At 38.7% G+C, this 22520-nt stretch overlaps 1 protein-coding gene across 3 annotated transcripts in view; it reads right to left on the minus strand.

The window, feature by feature from the left end:
- Nucleotides 1-22520, minus strand: part of PPP2R2C (protein phosphatase 2 regulatory subunit Bgamma) — a gene marked incomplete at its 5' end in the record, with an annotated part of 195497 nt that overhangs the window by 125982 nt on the left and 46995 nt on the right. Inside the window, one exon of one of the 3 annotated variants that reach the window (XM_082050549.1) lies at nucleotides 13722-13811. The exons of 1 other annotated variant lie outside the window; for it this stretch is intronic. In XM_082050549.1, coding sequence (XP_081906675.1) covers nucleotides 13722-13791 — 70 coding nt within the window. Of the gene's footprint in view, nucleotides 1-13721; nucleotides 13812-22520 lie in introns of those variants that run through there. One more of the 3 variants, XM_082050551.1, reaches the window with a different exon arrangement.

Genomic DNA, 22520 nt, shown 5'->3' on the forward strand with positions numbered 1-22520 from the left:
AAAATATCTTCATACAACTTCCATTATTTCCAGTCACTTTCAGTTCTATAGTAGAGTGGTAAAGTTTAAAAAGGAAACACCACTATCTTTTCCCTTATAATAATAAGGGAAAATCTTTACCCCATTCTTCACACAGTCTATTGATACCAACCTATTTAACTAGGACCTTACCCAGGAAGCACGCCAGGCCTCCTTCTCAAGTCAGAAATGCCTTTTCAGTAGAACAGTGTAGAAGCAGGGACTCTTAAAATTTCTAAACGGCCCTTTCCTTGCAACTGAGGGTCACATACAAATTAATCAATCACTCCAAGTCCAAGATGATTTTGAGTCACATCTGTGTCCTCTGATGACAGTAAATAATTGTACTGAGTGGCAACACCAGGTCTCGCACTCACAAGATCGAATGGATCTAAGTACTGAGAGCAGAAAGAACTTGGCAGAGAGTACCAAATGAGTTATGGTTTTGGCTGGCTCTCCTTTTTTTTTGGTAAAGATTTCTGGAGCTTGAAGAGTAGCAAGTACTGCAGATAAAAGCCAAGTATCACTACGATCAAGTCAAGCAGCAAATAGAAAGAGAAAAATTGTAGTCAAGGAAGGAATTACTATATTTTTGTCTCCTTATTTCTTTCCCTAGCACTGCTTGGATCTACATATTCCTGACTTCTCCAAAGTCTGAGCAGGGAGTAATGCTTCCAGAGAGAGACATGTTGAGAATTTAAAGCTTTGGGCCCTTGCTTGAACAGAGATGGAACAATTGTCTTCTGGCAGAAATTTAAGCTGGTATGGAAATTTCACCAAAGGAATTAAAAGATTGTCTGGAAACTGGCCAAAAGGAGATCAAAGCAACTTTAGCAGCATGAAGACACACACGAAAGGGAAATTCAAGGCAGAGTATTAGGTTTAAGAAAGTATCTGTTGCCTGGGTAGAAGGCTATGTGAACCAGGGGAAAATGTAAATTATTCTGAAATGAAATATTTAGTTCCAAAATATCCATACTCTCTTCTACAATTTCCAGTCTTGACCACAGACATCTAGAAGAACAGATGTATTTCAGACTCAGCTCCATTTTTGAACTCTAAGAACTGATCAGCATATCCTTCTTTTTCTTCAAGTGCAGTATGTTACTGGATTTGAAATTCAGATTCTGGAAAATGTCGGCTACCTGTAAATCAAAAAATATTACTCACAGAGAAACTGTATCTCCTGTCTTATATCACATTTATTGTAGTAAATATATGAAATAGGCATGAGTACTTATGATGGTAAACTGAGACTTTCAAAAAAACCCTGGTATGATGAAATTCACCTCAACTAGGAACTAACAGAAGAAATAAATTTGGGAAGATTATATAGGGTACAGGCAGACCTAAATAGCTTTAACTTAACTGAAGACCCTAGCAGGTTTGGTTGCTGCTAATCGACCAACCACAGCAATACATAGCTCATTATTCAACCCTGTTTTTTTTGTAACATAACCAGAGACTTAATCTTTAGAAGCAGTATTAAGGGTAAAAAAGTGATTGTTACTTTTCAATGTTGTCACACAAAGGGCTGGTAGCAGCAGCAATGCAGGGGTGCATCCAGAAGCTGGTGTGCCCATCACCACCATCATACACTGCAAATGGAAAGAGGAGCAGCATACGGAGCACTGACAGAATCCACATGCTTATTATTCCCGTGTTGACTAGACTTCCAAAGCATTCCTGTTTTAATATGAACTTCTGCACTTAGTTTATCTGCAATGCAGAAAGTCTCTCCTCTCTGAAACATAAGCTAATAAAACCTTCAAAATCATTTTTTGTCCCCTCATTCTACGCAGAGAAAGAACATACGGAGGAGGAGGCCAGAACATGTCTTCACTGGGACTCTCATAGAATTGCAGGAACAAGCTGCCCTCAAAATAATCAGTTATTTTACAGAAACATGACATCAAAAGTGCACAGTTTTTAAAGTGGTTAGTTTCTATAGGAAAAATAGACCATCAATGGATATGATCTGGGTACCCCAGAGTTGAAAAGAGGAGCTCTTGGGAATTCTGAATTGGATAAAAGCTTCAAGGAATTGTTGGGTTATTGCTTTTAAGAGTTATTAGGATGAACAGGTGCTTTGCCTCATCTCTGTTCCCTACGTGCTGCTATTGAACTCTGTCAATAAACTCTGTTCATCCATCCGCAAAAGCAGATTTGAAAAATAAAATGAAAACACTTAAAGAAAAATCTTCCTACGCTCAAGCAGAAGGTTTCTCACAGGACAAGGAACAGAAAAAATAATGACTCTCTACATAAATGCATGAGAACCACCACTTACAAGCTAAAACACAAGACTTCCCTAAATTCCTTGTCCTAGATGAGCAAACAGCTGGAGTTACTACATTTAGGTGAAACAACTGCTCACGTTTGCTGCTACAACTGTGTTGCATCTCTTCGAGCAGCAGGTTCCACCCAAGATGGCAAATCCTCATTAAAATGTTTAGGTATCTCTTGTTGTCACATGTAGTGAAATTTCATCTAGCTACCTTTCACTTCTTTTGAATGCAGATATTAGCATGATTTAACTAATAGACCTTGCCTTGCAAACTCCTAGAGGGTTTCACTTATACAACAAAACCTCTAATTTTGGAGTCACAATTTCTGGGCTGCACTGAAAAACTGCAAAAGGCAAAGAACAGCAGCACTTCCATTGTTCAGTTTTGAAAGCAGATTCTGGTAAGTTCCCTTATTCCTCCTCAAGTTCAATTATTTGGATTCTATTATTGTGATAGAGTATATATTTTAGGCATACTCAGTTAACAACTTGCTAATTCAAATACTGACCCCATTAACCTATGATTCAGATCTTCCAAAGAATGTAAAACTGCAGAACTCATACACTCTCATAAGTTATTCTAAATCTGTCAAGCTGCAGAACTAAATAGCATTTCAGAAACGGTAGCTGACAGATGAATACATTAGAAAAATCAGACTTAAAGCCAGTTAGAATGGTTACTGGTAGCTCTAAAGTTAAAACCATTTTTAACATAGAAATTTACATTTTAAATCTTGGCAAAATTCAGATAAGGTTTTTCTATCTAGTCTTAAAATTTCAAAAGTGTCTGGAGTTACTGGATGCATTACCGTCCTGGACAATGAAGACCTATGAATGTATATGCTCATATGCACAAACAAATTTATGGATGGAGATTTCTGGAGTGGAGGTGACTTAGCAAGAGGGACCTTAAGAGCTTGGAAATGTTTGCAAAATTTCAAGAAAGGAAACTGTACCAAACTGGGTATTTTTTAAAGAAAACTGTAAATTCAATTGCTAACAATAATATGCTGACCATAACAACCGAATTCTGTCATTAAAATGCAAAATAAAGGAATAGTTTCCTGTGCTAACCACAATACAACGACATCTGTCATGTCTCATCTGTAATAACCAGGCTGATGTTTGCTCTGTGGAGTCCAAATCACTAATTCCTCCAATTTGTACCAACTCCTTGGCTTTCAGGAACAAAAAATCATTTCCTGTCTAAATATACTTACACTTAACAATCAGAAATTAATCCTTCTGAAAACAAGTCTCCACATTGGCAATCATCTTTGTTAGTAATTATTTATAGCGCAGAAGCATCAAAGCTTTCCGCTTTCAGATTTAACATTATGACTATTGCTACCATTTCCCAGTATGACCGTCAAACATTCTTCGAATATCCTTATAGCTTGTATTTTCCCCTTTGCCTCTCTTGTGCATAAATATTACAAAAGCCTTAAAAAAGGTGGTTTTGAAGCAGCATCACAGTAAGCATCCCTTCTGTTTCAGTTTGGACAGAGCAGCGATGGGACCCTGATGATAGATGGCAACTTTGCACCTGTGTAAGTCAGCACCACTCACCGCAACCCGTGTTCTTGGGGTGGTTCCCTCTCTGCTAGCAAGGGACAAACAGCAGGAGACTAAAACCAGGACAAGTTTGCTGGTATCTTCTGAAGAAGGTGGACTCTGATGTTGGGGGGCTAACCAGTGCCTCTTTCCCCCTGTTCTCCTCTCTGCTGATTCTCTCCCTGCAACGGGACAGGCTCCAACAGCAGCAGAGAACAAAGGATGGGCAGCCAGGGCTACACCTTCCTCTGGGGAATGGGCTGTTTGCTGCCAATAACTGCATCCACAGGCAGATTCAAACCAAACCCCACACTTAACATATCTCGAAATTAATTTGAAGGTATGAAGAAGTAAAAGAAACATTCTCAGTATCTCTACCTAACTGAAAACTGGGAAAGATCAACACAACGAACTGTTTGTTTATACTCCATACAAACCATATTCTGCAGTAATTTTAGCAGGACAAGTCCAAAGGCTAAGCAAGTGAAAACCTTCATTTGAACACAGAGTAAATTCTTGAAGGTAGGCAGTCTTAAAGTTTTACTATAATTGGTTGATTTGCAACATCATCACTGCTAACAGATACCACTTATTTGTTTCTAATCTAGCACCTTTCTAACATTCACGCAGTGTCACCAAAGGCCTCTACCCTATATGACCCATCTTCTGCAAGCAGAAGCACGGAAATGTTGAATCTAACAATTAAGTACAGACCTAACCTAGAAAATAAAATCCATGCCCATATCATCAATTTTCCAGAAAACTGCAGCTCATCACCACCACTGAGGACGATCAGAAATGCAAAGACATTGTCTCTCATACCCATGGCATAAGGAAAGCTTCGCTCCAGTCACAGACCAAGTTTCACTTCCCTGTTCAGCAAACACTGACATACATAGACCAAAATAATCTGTGAATTATATGGGACTGGAAAGACATACAGTGACCTGCATACAAGCTCTTACTGTCCCATCTCCCAATGCTGAAATTTCTGCTCAGCCAGATTAGTACACATTCCAAGCAAAGCAACTGGAGACACACCAGAAAACAGACACTACCACTCATTCACAAGACTTCTGTGAGTGTAACATATATACAAAAGCATGAGTACACACAACACACACAACTGATATTCACATTGCACCTGAGCAATGAAAAGCGGAACCATCCATATGACCATTAGTTGACTCTTAGCATCAGGTGTTTTAGGAATTTCTGTTAGACATATGATAACTCACAGCTACCTATTTCAAGACACCGCATATGTGAATTCTGCTCTGAGCTTCACTGCTGATTAAAGAGAATATACTTGACCTAAATCTTCCACTCAAAAGCAGACTACAGAACACGCATCTGACTTCATCTTGTGCTGGTTATTCCCGTATCGCAGATCTGCATGCAGAAATGAAAGGTATCAAAACAAATGGGGTGTCAAAATTAACATGTAGCAACACAAGAGTTTTGTGTGCTAGCTTGGCAGCCAATTTTGCCCTGTATTTACCAGTCCACTGTGCCTATTTGTTGAATTTTACTAACTAATTATTATTACTGAATTTATTACTTCAATATTTCTTTTCAATCATAGCACAATGTATAGAGACATTCTGTCGGAAATTATTTGTGAAATAATGACAGATAGAGTCTGATTTACAGCTATAAATTTGAAAACCCTGGAAAGATTTATTAAAGACCTGTACCAAGTTCTACCATAAATTGAAACCTCTCAGAGTTAATAGAATATGAAGTTGCATTGACTGGACACAAATTTAGAAATACAGTACTGAAAATTGGTGACCAGCTCACTGTTTGAAAATTATTTTTATTCTATTTGAAATATTTATTTAAAGTCTTAGATTAGGGAAAAATAATATAGACACATTAAAAACAAAGAGATGGAAACAAGCAATCATTTTTTTTTTAACTGAACACTGATAATCTTTATTTTTAGTAGAAACTGGCCCAACAGGCAGAGCGTGCCAGGGCTACCTTGAATGCAATCAAATTTATGCAAATGGTGTAACTTTGCACAGTCATCGACTACTTGCAACACCTGAGTCGCATGAACACCAAAAGCACTACAAATGGGAAGAATTAAGGTGACAATTATTTAAGCTCTATTCTGATTTGAGTTGAACTGGATCTAGAGGATAATAAACCAACTCTCAGTCCTTTACTCTCTTCTGTACTCTGCTTCTAAGTAAAACACACAGAAATGTCATTATATTACACATAGATATTTCTATCATCTTCTTTTCTTTTTTAAACAAATGAATCAGTAAATATGAAAGGAAAAGCACTGCTATATTTAATAATACAGATCCCCAACCCCTGTCATATTAATAATTCACAAAAGTCATTGAACTCCATTACGTGTTGTGCTAAAAGATTTTATTCATAATTGAGTGTCTTAATGTACATTTCTGTTACCTGTATTTGCACCAGCAAAATACAGTCGGCTCTTATTTGCATTTAAGCAATAAAAATAACAGGTACAATAGTTTTTAGCAAAGGAACATTCCTGAGGAAAGGAACTGTCTTACCACAGGGAGGCTGCTTTGCTAGGTGGCTTTTTTGTTCTTGGTAAAGAATTGGGGAACTTTCACCAGGAACCAGTGATACAGACCACATTCATCACTGAAGGCAAACTTAGAACTACAGAAACAGTTGATGAAGAAAGTGCCTCAATATGGCTAGAAGAGCCTTTAAAACCCTTCTTGTTTAAAAACAAAAATCCCCATAATAATTTCCTCTAGTTTCTGAGAAAATTAACTACTCTACCATCCTTTCCCTAGCCAAAACAACTACACTGAACTTAGCCAGCAAATACCTTACTTCCTCTGAGCATATACTCCTCTATACAAAGCCTTACTACAGTGGGTAAAATAAACTGTGGAAGGAAAGTCTCAAATATCCAGAAACTAGTAATGATGTAGTAACACAATGTAAGCAGTAACAATTGACTACCTTTTTATGGCTGTCATAAAAGATATCCAGTTCTTTTTCTATTGTAAAATATTCAGTGTTATTGTATTGTGTTTCACATTTTAATCTGATGTAAGAACTACATCTATTATTCTCTAAACTCACCATTTAAATATATGATACATTACTGAAATGTCTGAGGTCTACATAGAAAACAAAATATACTGCAAAGTACAGTTTTCTTTCCATAATGATGTCTATGCTAAATAAACCACTCCTGCAGTGAACGATGACACTGACTCTACCTGCATGGTGTTGTTTAGTTTTACATTATTCAATGCTTTTGAATTGTCAGTTTCAATTAGAAAGAAATCTGGCACAGAGAGCGAGCTTGCATAGATCACATTTTATGCCTGCATTTTATCTTACACTGTACTGCTGACCTCCTGAACTTCCATTTTTAAGGTTTACAGGTAGCTAAATCTATTACATATAGTGATTATGTACTTAAATATCCTATAAACATTTCTATTTACAATGTTTCTAGTCTGTATTTGTCTATATATCATAATATACCCATGAATAAACTGCATATAGGCTAAATTGCTGAAACTAACTGGTCTTTTGTGCCACTCAGACACTGCTGGCACCTGAGAAAAGCCCCAGATTGGTACAACCATGTTCTTTCACAGCTGTGTACTTACTGTCACGGAAAGAGCTTGGCTTGTTTATCATGTAGCTAACATTCTAGATGGTTCTCTTCTTTTGCTAATACATCTTACTCACTACTCCAGGACTTCTAACACTACACAGCACCTATATATAGCTTATTTAGTTACTGAGTGGGAGATCATCTGTTGATTATATATACATGCAAAGAGAGCCAAGGTTGCCATCAGTCCCTGAGGGCGACCTGCTGAAACCAGCACGCCATCATTAGAGATTTATGCCTTTGCAAATGGGGAACATTGCAACCCAGTTTAGTCACACGTGGTAACATTTTACAGGGTACGTGTGACTCTGGTGAATAACTGTCATTTGGAGACACGACATTAACTGGAGATCCAAACCAAGTTAACTCTGTGCCTTTTAAGCATGTCCTGCAGCTCAGAGTGGCTTGAAGTGCCCTCTTAGAAAGATTTAACAACCAGTCGCTGAACTATCCCACTCCTTGAAGAGGCAGGTCTTTTGAGGAGGCTGCAATGGGTTAACACTAACATGTCCCTGCGCTTTGGGAATGCTGGGAACAGCAAATTAAGAAACTCCGAAGTCCCAGTCTAGGGTCAGAACTGTCCTAATCCTACTCTTCATTATGATTTCTTCGGAAAGCAGATTTGGCAAGTAAAATAGAAAGGAAAATAGAGATAATTATATTATGAGTGCCATGGTATGAAAATTATATCTGTGGAGTACTTTGAATGTGTTGCTAGTACTGTACAGTGACATGTGTTGCTGACAGTGTAATTCACTTTGGCTAAATCTCTGTTGCTTTTTCCAGATTTGTGTGAACAAATTGCTGCCCCGTGTTGCCCATACTGGACATTGCCTTAGTACCTGTGCTATGCAGATCGAAGCTTTGGATAGTACCAGTGTTTGATTTTCCTGCATGCTGAACCACGCATCCAGCGGTTTGAGCGGGTGAGCAAATGGTTGAAGCTTCAGTGCAAGGCCGGGTGACGGGTGTGCTCCAGGCCTGCCTCCGCGGCTTCTCCCAGCTACACGGACTACGAAGTCAGCAACGTCACTTGGATGGAATAAACCTTATTAATCCAACTCTTCCAGGCTACCTACAACATTCACCTGAATACCACTGTGAATAAAAGAACCACCAAAATCACGCACAAAAAGAAATCACTATATCCTGTTTAACAAGGGGCAAAGTTATGCTTTAACAAGGCTTACCTCTGTTCATACTTGACTTGAGGAAAAAAAAATAATAAAAGTGACAAGAATAAGAATGAGCAATTATTTCTAGGGTCATTCCAAAACTGTTTCTAAATGAGTTTTGTAAAAAGATAAAGATCATCTAATATTCACAACATAAATCCTGATTTGCTGGAGGTTAAGACAGGAAGAGTTACCTCTTGCACTTTTCTTAATAAGCTTGTTACCAGCCATTCCCAGAATTAAGTGAACACACTAGACTGATGGTGAGCCTGAGCCAGCAGAGCAGTACCTGTTCGCTGTATTCATCCGATACTCTCAGATAGTCAGCTCCTATTCATATTGTATTCGAGATTTTTATGAAAGACAAGTTCATAAATACATTTCTTCTAAGCAGATGAAAATGGATCATTTCCTATAACTTTGATTAAGGAAGAACAGAGATAATAATTTCTTTAGTTAAGGGGAAAAAAGCCCCCCCAATCTGTTTTCATTATCTGCAGAAGATTTTCTTTTAAAATCATTTGGGGGGAAAAACGGCTTTTTTCATCCTCTATAATAAATGTTTCACATGGTTATGATTCAATATGTTTTACACTACACTGGTAATTCTCATTATTCTTCAAATATCACATTTGAGGAGGTTAATACACCATTAACATGATTAACTTTTTAATAGAAGTTAAGCCATATGGAACCAATCTGCACCATTTGGTCATATAAATGACTAGATAGCGAAGGTCAGCTTCTGCCCCACTGCCCCAATGCAACTTCGCTGCCTTCACTTGAATTTGCAGGCCCACACCAAGGGAGGAACCCATCTCTCTCTAGAAACTGAGAGTGTAAGCAGCTTGTTATTTCTTCCCAAGAAGGGATAATCAATAAAAAGGTAGGATGAATCAGTATGCTAGACATGTCTGCATATAACCTGCAGAAAGCCTTTGCCACTAGAGAAGCATTTCTCCAGATAAGTTTGGATTCATGGATACAAATTGCATCCTTTAACACAGTTTGGTAAGGATAGTGAATTTTGTTCATTATTTCTCTGTCAGTCATTAAATCTGTAAAATACAAAGTATCTGAATTAACAGCACAGTTGCTCAAAGAAGCAGCACCAGCCTTTTGTAGAACTTTTTACCCCTGTCAGAAATACAGCAACCACACCATGCAATTCACTGTTCTGAATCAGATCCTAAGTGGCTGATCCCAAGGTCTTCAGACAGCAAAGGACACCAGCAGTCTTGTCAGTTTTAGTGTTAATCTTAAGCATGGGTAATGTCAAGGGAACTCTCGGACTGAAGGACATTCTCTGCCCCCAAAAACGCGCAGGCCTTTTCTCTCCTTTATCCCTCCTCCCAACTCACTGTCTACAATTTTCTCACCATCTCCCCTGACAGACTTTGCCTGTGAGGAACAAAGGCTCATGTTTCTCCTGTCCAGCCCATCTTCTTGTCCATGTCACACTGTGCCAATCCTCTCTTCTCTGTTCTTCTAAAGGTGTTGTGGAAATAATATATTTTACTGACACAACATCTCCCAGGCAGCTGGTTCCCACAGCTGGGGTGCAAAAGTCAATAAAGATAAAGCACAGCTCGGCAATGAATCACCAGCCTGAACAGCTCTCAGAGGTCATCTAGTCCATCCCTCTGCCCCAGGGGAGGCTCAGCTATTCCCGTGTCATTTCTTACAGACATCTACACCACTTGCTTTTAAAAACTTCAGTGATAGATAGTACACAAGCTCCCTAGGCAATATAGCCCGGTGTTTCATCACCACCTTCGCATTAAAAAGTTCAATCTTTCCTCACAGGTCACATTCTTCCAGGCCTCAGGTCCTTCTCTTTCTTTACAAGCCTCATCGGGTCTTTTCTGTTTTCCCCACACAAACAACTCCAATTAAAGCAGTTTCCTTCAAAAAATATTTTTGAAAGTAATAATTGAAAAATTGACCAAATATTCCTGCTGGAACTACATTGTCTTTTTCCACTGAGCAACTGTAACATACTTCTATGACTTAAAATGACAAAATTATTCAAGTCCTGCTTGTTTCAACTCCATTGGTTTTATTGCTGATGTGCAAATGTGGCAGGAGAAACAAGTGCAGGTACTCACTGTTGTCATGTACTGTCTGTCTATCAAGCCTATTAACAGAAACAGTATAACAACAGCTAAACATGAACCATCAAATCAAGGAATTTTTGAGATTTAAAAACCAATTCAATTTTCCATAGTCAAGGTAAAGTCACGTTTGATACTCTTAATCTCCATGTTACAAAATAATGACCTGCCCAAGAGATGAAATATGACTTTGCTCAAGGAAGCAGTTTCATTAGGAACACGCTGGGTCCCTCAGCGAGGGCAGAGCCCATCCGATTTGGCTCCCAGTTTTCTTATACCCTGTGAATTCATATGTCACCTGATTATTTTTTTTTTTAATCACTGAAGAAGTAAAAGAGGAAGAGAACTAAAGTAATACTATGGTTAACCCACATCTTCTTTATTATCATTTTGCTCAGGGAACAGAGAAAAAGAAAGTGCATATAAAAGGTCAGAAATACCCCCTTTTGTAAATTAATTCAGTCTGCTGCATGGAGCAGCAAGGACAGGGACACCCCTTCCCGAGATTTTAAAACTCTGAAAAGAGGAGAGAAAATTGTAGTTATTCATAGACAACAATGAATCAGGTAACTTCTCTAATACACTGGATAAAATATAAAGTATTTCTTTGTTTTAAATAGTTGATTACAAAAGCCAAAGAGCCCAAAAGAAAGAATGGGGTTTGGTCTCAATAAAATTATTTTCCAATGTAACAAAGCAATGCATTAGTGCCTGCAACTGCATTTCTATATGTATATTACTGCCACACAGGCAGCACTAACATAGAGGACCAAATGCAAACATTGTGAAAGGCCTTCAGGCCATTACAGATGCAAAGTGTTAAAGGTTGTTTCATGGAACCAGATCTTTAGATAAAATTAAAAAAAAAAAAAAAAAAAAAAGAGGGACATTTTAAGCACCAGCGTAACTTACATATTCATTATGCATTTTAAACAAAGTATATTACTGAGAAATTGAAATTTGTGATGATCCTCTTTGAGTTGAAGGTGCCACTGGAAAAAATTCACAGATAAAACCATTCCCTCATGATTTTTGTGATCTTTTTAAAAGTGTGGCAATGTCGGATGTAACAGATGTGAAGAATTTTATTACAGCTGACCAACAGAGCATTCCCAAGAAACACCACACAATCAGAGCCGAAGGACTAACACTTTGCTACTAAAGGTTTCCCGTACTTCATTTACCTCAAAATCAGATGTCAACAGATTTCATGATGACTTCTGATCAAAGGGAAATACAACACAGGCTGACATTTATATTCAAGGTGTATTTTGACTCATTTCGGACAAGCCACTCTGTGTGCAATCACAGAACATCCAGTCTTTCCCATCCAAATATCAAGTGAAGATAAAACATGAGAAGAATCTAAAACTTGCATCAGCAGTGTCCCCCAAAACACAAAATACCCCCATCTAATTTTTAAAACACCATAACATACAAAAAGAGAGAATATTGATTTGCAAAACCCACAAGGGATTATTTTCCTCAGATTACAAAACTGACAGACTTGAAAGTCCAAATTTTAACACAGCTGCACATGCCCATTAAATATACATCTGAATCTCACCATGTAGCAAGTACAGTGCAGTAATTACACTGTGCATTTTGCAGAATCTAAGGCATAAATTTAGAAATTCAAGACAAAGTTTCTTCAAATGTTGTTAAAAATGGCTACATCTTAAAACTTCAATCATCATTCAGACAAAAAGAGTTAACCAATTAAAAAATGCACCAAAACATGAACCAGAATGCAAAGAATGTCCTAGAGGCAAGATTAGCAAACAATTAGACCAGCCAGTGGTAACAGTTGCAGCATACAGCATTTTTAATTTTTCTTCTGACAAATCCGCTTTGTGTTTCCAGTATGGTGAAATCATCCTGCTGTTTTCTACATTCTAAAAAAATGCTAATCACCAATAATCAAGAGACCATCAGCTGATCACATTTCAGGATGCAGCATGGGAGTATTAAGTGACCAAGCATTGATCAAATGACGACAGAATCTGGAGACTGAGTCTCAAGTAGTATTGGTTGACCCTGATGTTAAGTATGTTCATATTATATAAGCCTACACTGAAGTACTATTTCTGCTGCTGGGAAGTGCTGTTAAAACTCTGCACACACAAATATATTTGCAAAGTCAGACACCTACAAATATATTTCTCCTGTTCAATCAAACAATCTTAAAATGGCCTGCTCTAAAACCAACTTTCTGGCAAGGAAATATGGATCAATACCTGATCCAGCCATTTCACTGGTCTCAAGGTAAATTCTCACAGCATTTAATGTGTGTCACCTGCAGGAAAATTTCTTTTTATGTAATAAGCTACCAGCCATTTAATGATTTAAAATGAAGGTACATTTTCTGTTCTCATGCACCTTGCACATACACAGAGGATGGAAAGAAGGCAGCAGTATTTCAAAAGAAGATGCTTACATATCCCTTCTAAATGTATACTGTTCTCTTGGGAACAATCAACTCAGCAATGTCGGTGATGCTCACGCTATAATTACCAAAATGAGATACATAACCTTTATCACACCAGCAAACAGTTAACTTCACAGATTATTTCTCTTACTTTAGTGCTCTCAAATCTTTCATCTTTTTTAAGTGATCAACTGCTTCCAATCTTCCACACTGCAGCTACCGTGCATTCAATGCCAGGTGCTGCACACCTCACTAGCACAAACTCGGCACAATGCAAGACCTTCTTTAGCACATATAGTTTCACAGACTGCCGTAGCATGGCAGAATGTGTTTGGGATTTAGGAAATTCAAACAGATTCTGTTGCTACATCACATAGAAAAATGCCTTGGAAGTCCCCCTGTTTAAAAAGAAGATGAAAAAAAGGAACAGCCTGCATCTCCAAACATGACAGTGCATTCCTGGCACAGAATATGCAATGCAAGAAGAGAATAATGATAGCGTTTATGTTACCTTCAGTCACATAGTTGTGGTCTCGAAGAAAGCTGTGGTTAATTTTTCGTGTGTCCGTGTCCTCGCCCATTTACAGCAGGATTACTCAGCATGCCTATCCGCAGTGGACTGATAGCATCAGCAGAGGTCGTCACAAGAGCACCATCCATGCTGCCACTGCCTAGCAGAGGCAGAGAACACACCGGGCTACTGAGCACAGCATAATGAGAGCTAGTGATGCAGCACAGATTTGGGAGGGGGAAGAATAATGCTCGCGAAAAAAAAAAAAAAAAAAAAAAAAAGAAAAAAAAAAGAAAGAAGTAATGGGAGAAAGACGGAGGGAGAAGCAGCTCCGATAAATTACAAATGCAGAAAGCCAGTAGGGAGCTTGCGTGAAGCGAATACAGGCACTTCTCCCGCAGTTAAAGAATAACCCAATTGTTTAGTCAGGTACTCCTTAAACAAGTGCCCACGCAGAGTCTCCTCCGAGTGCCTGCTGCTGGGGGTCTGGCTGGCTGCTGTCAAGTGGCAATCAGCGTACTGCAGCAAAACCCGCCGGAGAGAGAAGGGCTCGGGCCGCTGTGGCTGCTCCTGCTGTCATATGCTGTGCTGCATCAGCGCACGCCCCTCCCCGTCAGCCGCTCGCTGCCCAACCGCACAAGATCTGCATGTAGTAAAGTGAAAAATGAGACTGCAGGTAATTATTTTAGCTCTTCTGCTGGTAAGACGGCCAAGGAAAAAAATTTTAAGGGAGGGGATGCGGGAGAAAAAAAAACAAAAAAAAACTTCAAGCTGCTTAAACGGGTTTGCATTGACATGTACAGCACACTAACATGTGACCACAATTTTGTGCTAGTCGATACTGTCATATGCAGCAAAAGCAACAGTCGTTCAATGTCAGCCTGTGCAAATATTACTGAAATCGCCAAATACCTGCCCATGCAAACGGAATCGTTAGAGGCAAGGCCACCATTCAACAAAACTAAGATAAAACAACTGTTATCTATCTTTTATTTTTTGCCAGTTTTGTAGATAAAAGACAAATTTAGAAGTGTGAAAAAACTGAGGGGCAGAAAATCATCTCTGCAGCTTCCCTGTAGAGGAAAGAAAGGCTGGACAGAGGTAACGTCTGCAGGTCATGGGCTTTTCTTAGACCTGCTGCTTTCATTCACTGCATTACCCCTTCACCCTGAAAAAGCGATGTTGAAATCTGTATACTCAGAAACAGGAAAACAAGCGGAAGAGGAAAATTACTCACTTGTATTATAAAATAAAGCTTGTTCTTTAGTCCAAGTGTTTAATGGCTTATATAACAGCAAGATTCTTTCAACTGAATAGAAAGGCAGTTTCCTCAAATTTTCAGTATCTGTTCACAAAACCATGAACTGTTTGCTGCAGAAACCATGTATTCGGAAAACATATAAGCACTATGGAAGTTTAGAAATTTGATTAGAAAAAAGCCACCACAACAGCACAAAAAGGGAGTATGCAGTCACAAAACCAATTTAGAGGACAGAAGGATGGTCCTGTGGTTTAGGCCCTGGAACTGAACACAAAAAAAACCAGAATTCAGTTGTCAGCATTACTGCAGCATTTTTTGTACTCCTACACAAATCTTGCACAATTTTTGGGCTTGTTTTTGTTTCTTGTTAATAAAGCTAAGACATATGGTTTTTGAAAGTGAATTCAAGTACCCAGCTATTAGAATAAAACAGGCATGTGTCTTTGGAAAAAGTAGAGAATGATGTAAAAACCTGCCCAGGGATAAATATCTTGTTTCTGGATGAAGTAAGGTTGGACGAGAAAGAACAGCAATGGAATGGCCTTGTCTTTCTCATTGATGAAGCAGAATAAAACAGAACCATCTTCAACCTGACAAGTAAATATTACAAAAATCATTTGAGAAAGAGGAAAAGTGAGAGAAGTTATTCAGTACTTGCACCTGTATAGAACATATTTGATTTATATGCATCTTTTGTAGGTGACAATACTGGAAATGTTAATTCTGCCCTGAGAGCATCAGTCAATACTGTGGTGGTACAGGCAGCTCTCCAGTGCCTGCCCTGCCCTCCTCGTACATTGCCCATCCTTGTTCATGTACCAAATCCTTTCAGCTTCAGGGTGTCCTGTCTGCTTACACACTGGTACCATCAACTTTTCAAGGCTGTACACAAAAGCCATTACCTGCCTCAGTTTAGAGGGTGAGCATGGCAGCAGCAACACCAAACCAACCAGGACCTGCTGCCTGATCAACAACATTTTCCTCATGGCTACGCATGGCCTGGCACGTAGTCAAAGTCTTATGTACAAAGTGCTATCCCAAAACAAGGAACCAGTCCTGCCAGCAGTTTTGGGCGGACAACAGTGAATCCTATTATTCTGAATTTTCTACCTGTTTATTAGAAGCAAGTAGAGCATAAATACTTGATGACAATAGTAGCTACAATTCAGAAAGTTACTGTGAGAACCTGTAAATAAGACAAATGACAAACCGTACCTAGAATGTAATTGAAATGAGGAAGGAAGCCTTGCAAACGGTGATATTTATTTTGTATAAAAGGATCCTAATCTATGTGAAGGAGCTGGTTTACTTTGTCCTTTCCTGACACTTTATTCTAGCATCTTGCATTTGTTCTTCCAAAGACAAAAGGGTCTGTAAGCAATACACATGACACACGAAATCCCGACTCCGCTGAAGTCAGTAGCAGAGTACAACAAACAGCAAGTTTACAATCAAGCACTTAATGCCACAGTTAGACCAGTCTGGGTCAAGAAGCCACTTCCCTTCAGCATTTGTGCAGGACCTAATCAAACTGTCCAGGTCTTAGGAGAATAACCGACATGCTTCTGTTGGGAACCTGAGCTCCCTACACACTCAGTGCAGCGTTTGGAGGGCAGTTAAGAGCATCTGAATCAGAAACCTCCCTTTCTCTATTTTATTTATTGGTTGCTTAAGTTTCTCAGTCAGGCATCCAAGTTAGATATGCAGCATTAGAGAGTGTGGATTCCTCTGTGCAGGTAACACTGAGTAGCTTCCTCCCATTTCTATGATGACTGCTGAAATTGCAAGGAATGTCACCTTCCATGGCATTTGATCCCAAAAATCAAGCAACACAGCTAAGTAAAAGTGCACAGGAATAATTTCTATCTATAAACACATGGAAAATTAATATTTGTTATCTTCTTTCCAAGAAAAAGATATAATAGAAAAAAATGTTATTTAAAATAGATAATAAATTATGTGAATTACATCTAAAGTCTCAAAAAAGCCAAACTGGCAGTCTGTGAAAAACCACTGCAAGTCATTTTCATTGTAAATACCTTTAAATTTCTGTGACCAGAGTGTCTGCAATTTCTACAGTGATTTAGAAAATATTCCTGCCCTTCCACATAAGCTTGGCAATCATTGTCCTTTAATTGTCCTCGGTCAGTTGAAACTTCCTGATTTCTATGGTCCCTCATTTTAAATCTCCTCCCCTTATTTGCTAGGTGTAATCTAAGCAGATAAAAAGTGTTTTCATTTTTATAGGAGCCGAGTGGACTTTTCTTTGTGAAGTCAAAATAATAAATCCCATCCAGAGATATTTTTCTCCTCTCACCATTTGAATTAAAGAAGTTCACAGACAACTTCCTTAGGTATCATATATCTGGATCAGATCATACTAACCTTGTTCTTCCCACTTTTAAGTTAAAGAAAAAATTCGTAAGGAGGAATGGAATGAGGAAGAAGCCTTTAACAAAAACATCGGACAATATTCCCTGTGTGCATGCAACTGCTTTCCCCAAGATTATGAGCCAAATCTTTTCTCTGTGGCAAATATTAGTAGTCCACTGACTCAAGTAGGTCAGTTCACATGAGAAAGATTAGCAAAATTCTGCTCTAAATTGGTAGCACAGTGCAAATTTGTGAAACAATGTTTGCAGATTACTAGCTGTACCATTTTAAAATATTATCAATGATCTGGTCAAATATCCAGGGAGAGGACAGTGGAAAAGGAACCTTTGATCAAAAACATATTAGTTATTTGTATTTCACAGGAGTAAACAGTCCTAACCATAAAACAACCCACTAATTGAGCTGGATACTGTACAAACACAGAAAAGAAGGAGTACCCTATCCTAAAGAATTTACAAGGAAACTATAAAATGGAAGAGCTACATACAGATCAGCAGACGCATTTAAGTAAACAGCGAGTCAGTAATGAGGATGGAGTCCTGGTTTTGAGCTTTCTTCAAAAGAAGGTCATTAGAGACTTTGTGGAGTGCAGCAGCAAACAAAAACTGGATTCAAGAGGCTGAAAAATAACTGCATAACAAGAATAGAGTCAGCAAGGAGAAAGACCAGCTAGGAGGTCAAGAGCTTTTTCTTTTTTATCTCCTCCCCAAAAATGGAAGATACCAAGTGTATTAAGATGCATTCTAAAGAGTAAGACATTCAGTGAAAGCGTCAGTGGAGAGTGAGAGGTAAGGAGGAAAGTAAAAGACAAGGAGGAAAGCAAAACACAAGAGCAGGCGTGACACAGGTGCCAATACAGACTGCGGGTGTCAGCAAGAAAACACAACAGTTAAAAGGAGCACAGCAAACAAAAGCTGGAACTGTGCCAGGAGGAGAAAAACCTGATAGGATAGGCAGCGAAAATAATTTGAGGAGAGGAAGGAACCAGTATCTCACTTTGTCAGAGTTTTGGGGAGAAAGATGTGAGAAAGGAGAAGGTAGAGCAAGAAAAAAGGAAGGAGACAGAAATTGAATCAAGAGGCAGCCAGGACCCTGAGGAAGCAAGCAAAACGAGCAAAGATACAAATAGAATTGAAAATGAAAGATTTGGTAACAGTGTAGACTAACAGATCAGGAATTGAAGAAGATGAGAGCACAATCTTTGGCTGAATGACTGTTGATCATGTTTGCTCACTGCATTTCTGTCAGGAAGCTCTGCAGCATGAGAGAGAGAAGAATTAGGTGTTACAAGTCATTTGGACCTGAGGGTTCCTGTGTGATCTTGTTTATAAACACCTGTTGAACGCCTGGCCCTCCTCTTTTGGTCCTGCAGAATGTTTTTGTTCTTCTCTTAAACACAATCTCGGAAAGAGCTTCTCTTTAGCTTTGTTAGACACATCAGAGCACAGCCTTTAATAATTTAAACTCTCAATATCTGAAATAGAGCATCATCAGGTACTCCAAGTCCCCATTTTACTGCTCCCAAATTCATCACTCAGTCTGAATTGGAGCAATCAAGCTTAAACTGCAATTGAAAGAAATAGTGGTTTAATACTTAAATATTTTCTTTGTCTAAGAAAACTTTTCATACACAGACCATTCCACACCTCATTTAGTAAAACATAAAGGCTTTAAATGAAATGGAACTGAATTTTGAATTGGCAAAGAACTTCTAATTGTTTTTGAAGAGCAAGATATTTAAAGTACCATGATGTTAAAAATCCTTAGAAGTTACACAAATTGCACCAAAAGCAGGCTATCTTAAAATATTACCTTAATGTTTCTGTAGTCATTGCAAGTTTTTAGTGCTTTGACAAAATTTGCTTCTAACCATATCCTAACATCTGCAAATTATGAAAAACAGGGAGAACTTTCTCTTCTTATCTTCAAATGGAATAAGGTAATACATATAACTAGTCAGCTACAGGAAAAAAGTATGACTAAATACTTAGCTAACCCTTTCAGGTTATATTTAATTGCAATGGAATTTGATCACCAAAAGAGAATATTTATGAGCCAGATGCTCTCTCCCATCGTGCACATCTAGTTTAGCTACTCATTTCTACAGTTTGGCCATCAGCAAATTAGTTTTGCTGTTTATTTATTCATAATGTCCAAGAAAATAAGATTATATAATATAGTCATACTCCTGTTCAGAAATACTGGAGCTCACTGGCTGCCTTTCATTGAAAAGGATAAAGCAACAAGAAATGACAATGTGATGAAAAGATGCTCCCCGGTCTTCCTTCCTCCAGCCCTCCTGACTGAGAAGGGACTCAGAGCTCTGAGCAAATCCACTCCCTTGGGTTTGAGTAGTTTTACTTCTATCTGAGAATGCTAAGTTCAAAATAATGTTTTTCTCTGCTATCTAGTCCTCTCTTAGTACTTCTATCCAGAATGAGCATTCAGTCTGGATCGTACCTTCCCCTATCTTTGAGAGTAGATCTACATTGCAAATTGCAGCAGAAAGACCCAAGCTAAGTTTACACAAGTTAGACTTTAGAGTCCAGCCCAACCCTCATGGCAGAGACCACAGTGGGAGCTGAACACCTTGGGGGGAAGTTGCCCTGCAAGAGATTGAACAGATATTGCCAAAATTTAACATAAAAAATAATAAAAGAAAAATTACATAGATCATAGCTCTCAAGAAAAAGTAAATAATTTTGTCTTATTCTGACACCTCAACAGCAATTGTTTATAATCTTAACATTTATAGCATTGAATTTATATTTCAACACACACTCTTCAGTTACTATACATATTCAATTGAATATTTAATATTAAAAAGTATGATCTGGTCCAACAATTCTGAAAAGCCTAATGGCTGCTATCACAATTGGAAAATATTATGTTATTCAGAAAGGGGAACTTCAATCAGCATACTACCTTTAGCTGTGTTAAATCCAAAAGTAACAGCTCCTCAGAATAAATAATTTACTTTTTGCCTACATACTTTCGACAGATAATAAAACTAATGCCTCCCAGCACCTGGAGATTTTAGAAAGCAAGCAATTAAAAATTATCACCAAGTAATTTAAATTACATAAGACAGTTTACTTCAACATCTTCCACTCCATCTGTTCCAGTGAACATAAGGACCCTTAGCAGAGTCAGTGCCACTGTAAGGTCTGCAGACAGCCAGAGCACAGGATGAACTGAATCCACACCATGCTCACGGTTTTTCACACAGGAACAAGAACTTTTGCTCTTCTTTCTTGTGGTGGTGATAGTGGTGGAGTTGACCAATATGGAGAGCTCGGGGCATAATTTAATGATCTTTTCCAGAACTGAAAGAAAGCAGCCAGGATATCTGGGCATAACAGCTCCTGCGAGAAGTCCCCCTGAGGCGGGAGAGATGCCCAGAGCCATGACGTGCCTGTGCCCCCCTGGCTCCTCTCTAGGGCCACTGTGTCACTTTGGTTGAGAAGTCATTGGTTTCCCCATCCTACCACAGCAGCTGCATACACCATGGCAGTTTCCCAGCTCCATACAGGCACATTAATCCGCAGTCTGGTGACCCTACACTGGGTCCTGTTTTCAGGTGTTTCCCTTAGAGAAAGGAATAAACTGCATTGATAAACTGTTTCCTGTTGACTGGCTTGAGTCCGATTAGAGCAAGCCTGCAGCCAAAGAGCCAGAGCTACCAGGCAGGACTCGCAGTAGCATCTGGCAATGGGGAAGAGTGCCCAAATTCCATGAGCTCAGAACCTTGGATGGCACTGAAACACTGTATTGGAGACTCTGACTGAATCTTTGCCTCAACCTTTAGTGGTTTAAAATCACATCTAAACCAAGTCCTGTAATCGATCAGCTAATGAGTACAAGGAATAAGTCAACAAGAGCATGAAGAAATTCCAGTCAACATGAATAGTTCTGCACACTCTAGGGCAAGTTTTCCTTTGCCAAATTTCAGAATACAGTAACAGATTCCAGCAGGATCTAGGTTTAGCTAGAGAGATGGAGAGCAAGGTCGCAAAATGATAGGAAAAGGAAAAGCAGGAAGAACAGGCAAGATGCCAAAAGGAGAAGCTGGAAGTTTTCCCAGCATTTACCAATTTTGAGATTAAGCCTGTTCAGTGACTGCATCAGGAATGGGAAGAGGGGTCCAAGGGAAAGGGTAGAAGATGAGGAATCAAAGACTAAACACTAATTCCAGCTGTGAGGCTTTAGCCAGGTCATTTTCCTTATGCTTCTTTTTCACTCTTCCTCTGTCTTGCCTATTTAATAAAAAATTACATGGGCATAAACACTAGTTTTCCTCTAAAGTCATCAAATGGAAACTCATGCAGGACCCTGAGCAATGCTGATACTTATGAGATGCTGTTCCCATGCTACTATAATAAATCTTATTTGTTTTTAAAACAAGCTTCCATGTCCTCTAAAACATAAGGTGGATTATTTACTCCACAGCAAACAGCATCACAGAAAAAGATGATGTAGAAATTACAGCCTTCTAGAAGAAGGGTTCAAGATGAGTCCCAGATAGAAAACCTATTACTGACAGGGCCTGTCACTGCCAAGCAAGCCAGACACACTGATGAACAAACAAAACTGGAGCCTGGGGAGGAAGGCAGGGTTGGGGACAACTGTTGAAAGAAATGCTTCCAGCTTAGCCTTTACTCACAACAAAGGTTACTCTGCTCCTAACAGTTCCTCAAATTGAAATACAAATATAAATATATATATGTGCACATATATTCCAAATGAGAAACTGGGGGTGGTATCATTGCATTACATGTTGGAGAAAACATATTATTCATTTTGCAAATTTAGTTTAGTTTTAGAAATATTTTCTACAGATATTCATTAACTTCTATACTTACAGCATCACTTGCATGCTGCCTCATGCCTATTATACGAGGCAGCATGGACCTTGTCAGCACTACCTGGTCTGTATGGGACACTCTCTACAGTGATACCCATGACAACATCCTCCCTCTTAATTACCCTACAACACCAGCAACTCACTACTATGTTCTACTGATGTACAGGGGAGAAAAACCTTTTAAAATTTATGCTTCTGCATGCAAGCCTATAAAAACATGATGCCAGTTTCTCCAAACTAATATTATTATTACATCCCTTTATGCACACAAAAAGCAGGA

The sequence above is a fragment of the Streptopelia decaocto genome (assembly GCF_964273445.1).
Source record: "Streptopelia decaocto genome assembly, chromosome: 4".
NCBI classification, from domain to species: domain Eukaryota; kingdom Metazoa; phylum Chordata; class Aves; order Columbiformes; family Columbidae; genus Streptopelia; species Streptopelia decaocto.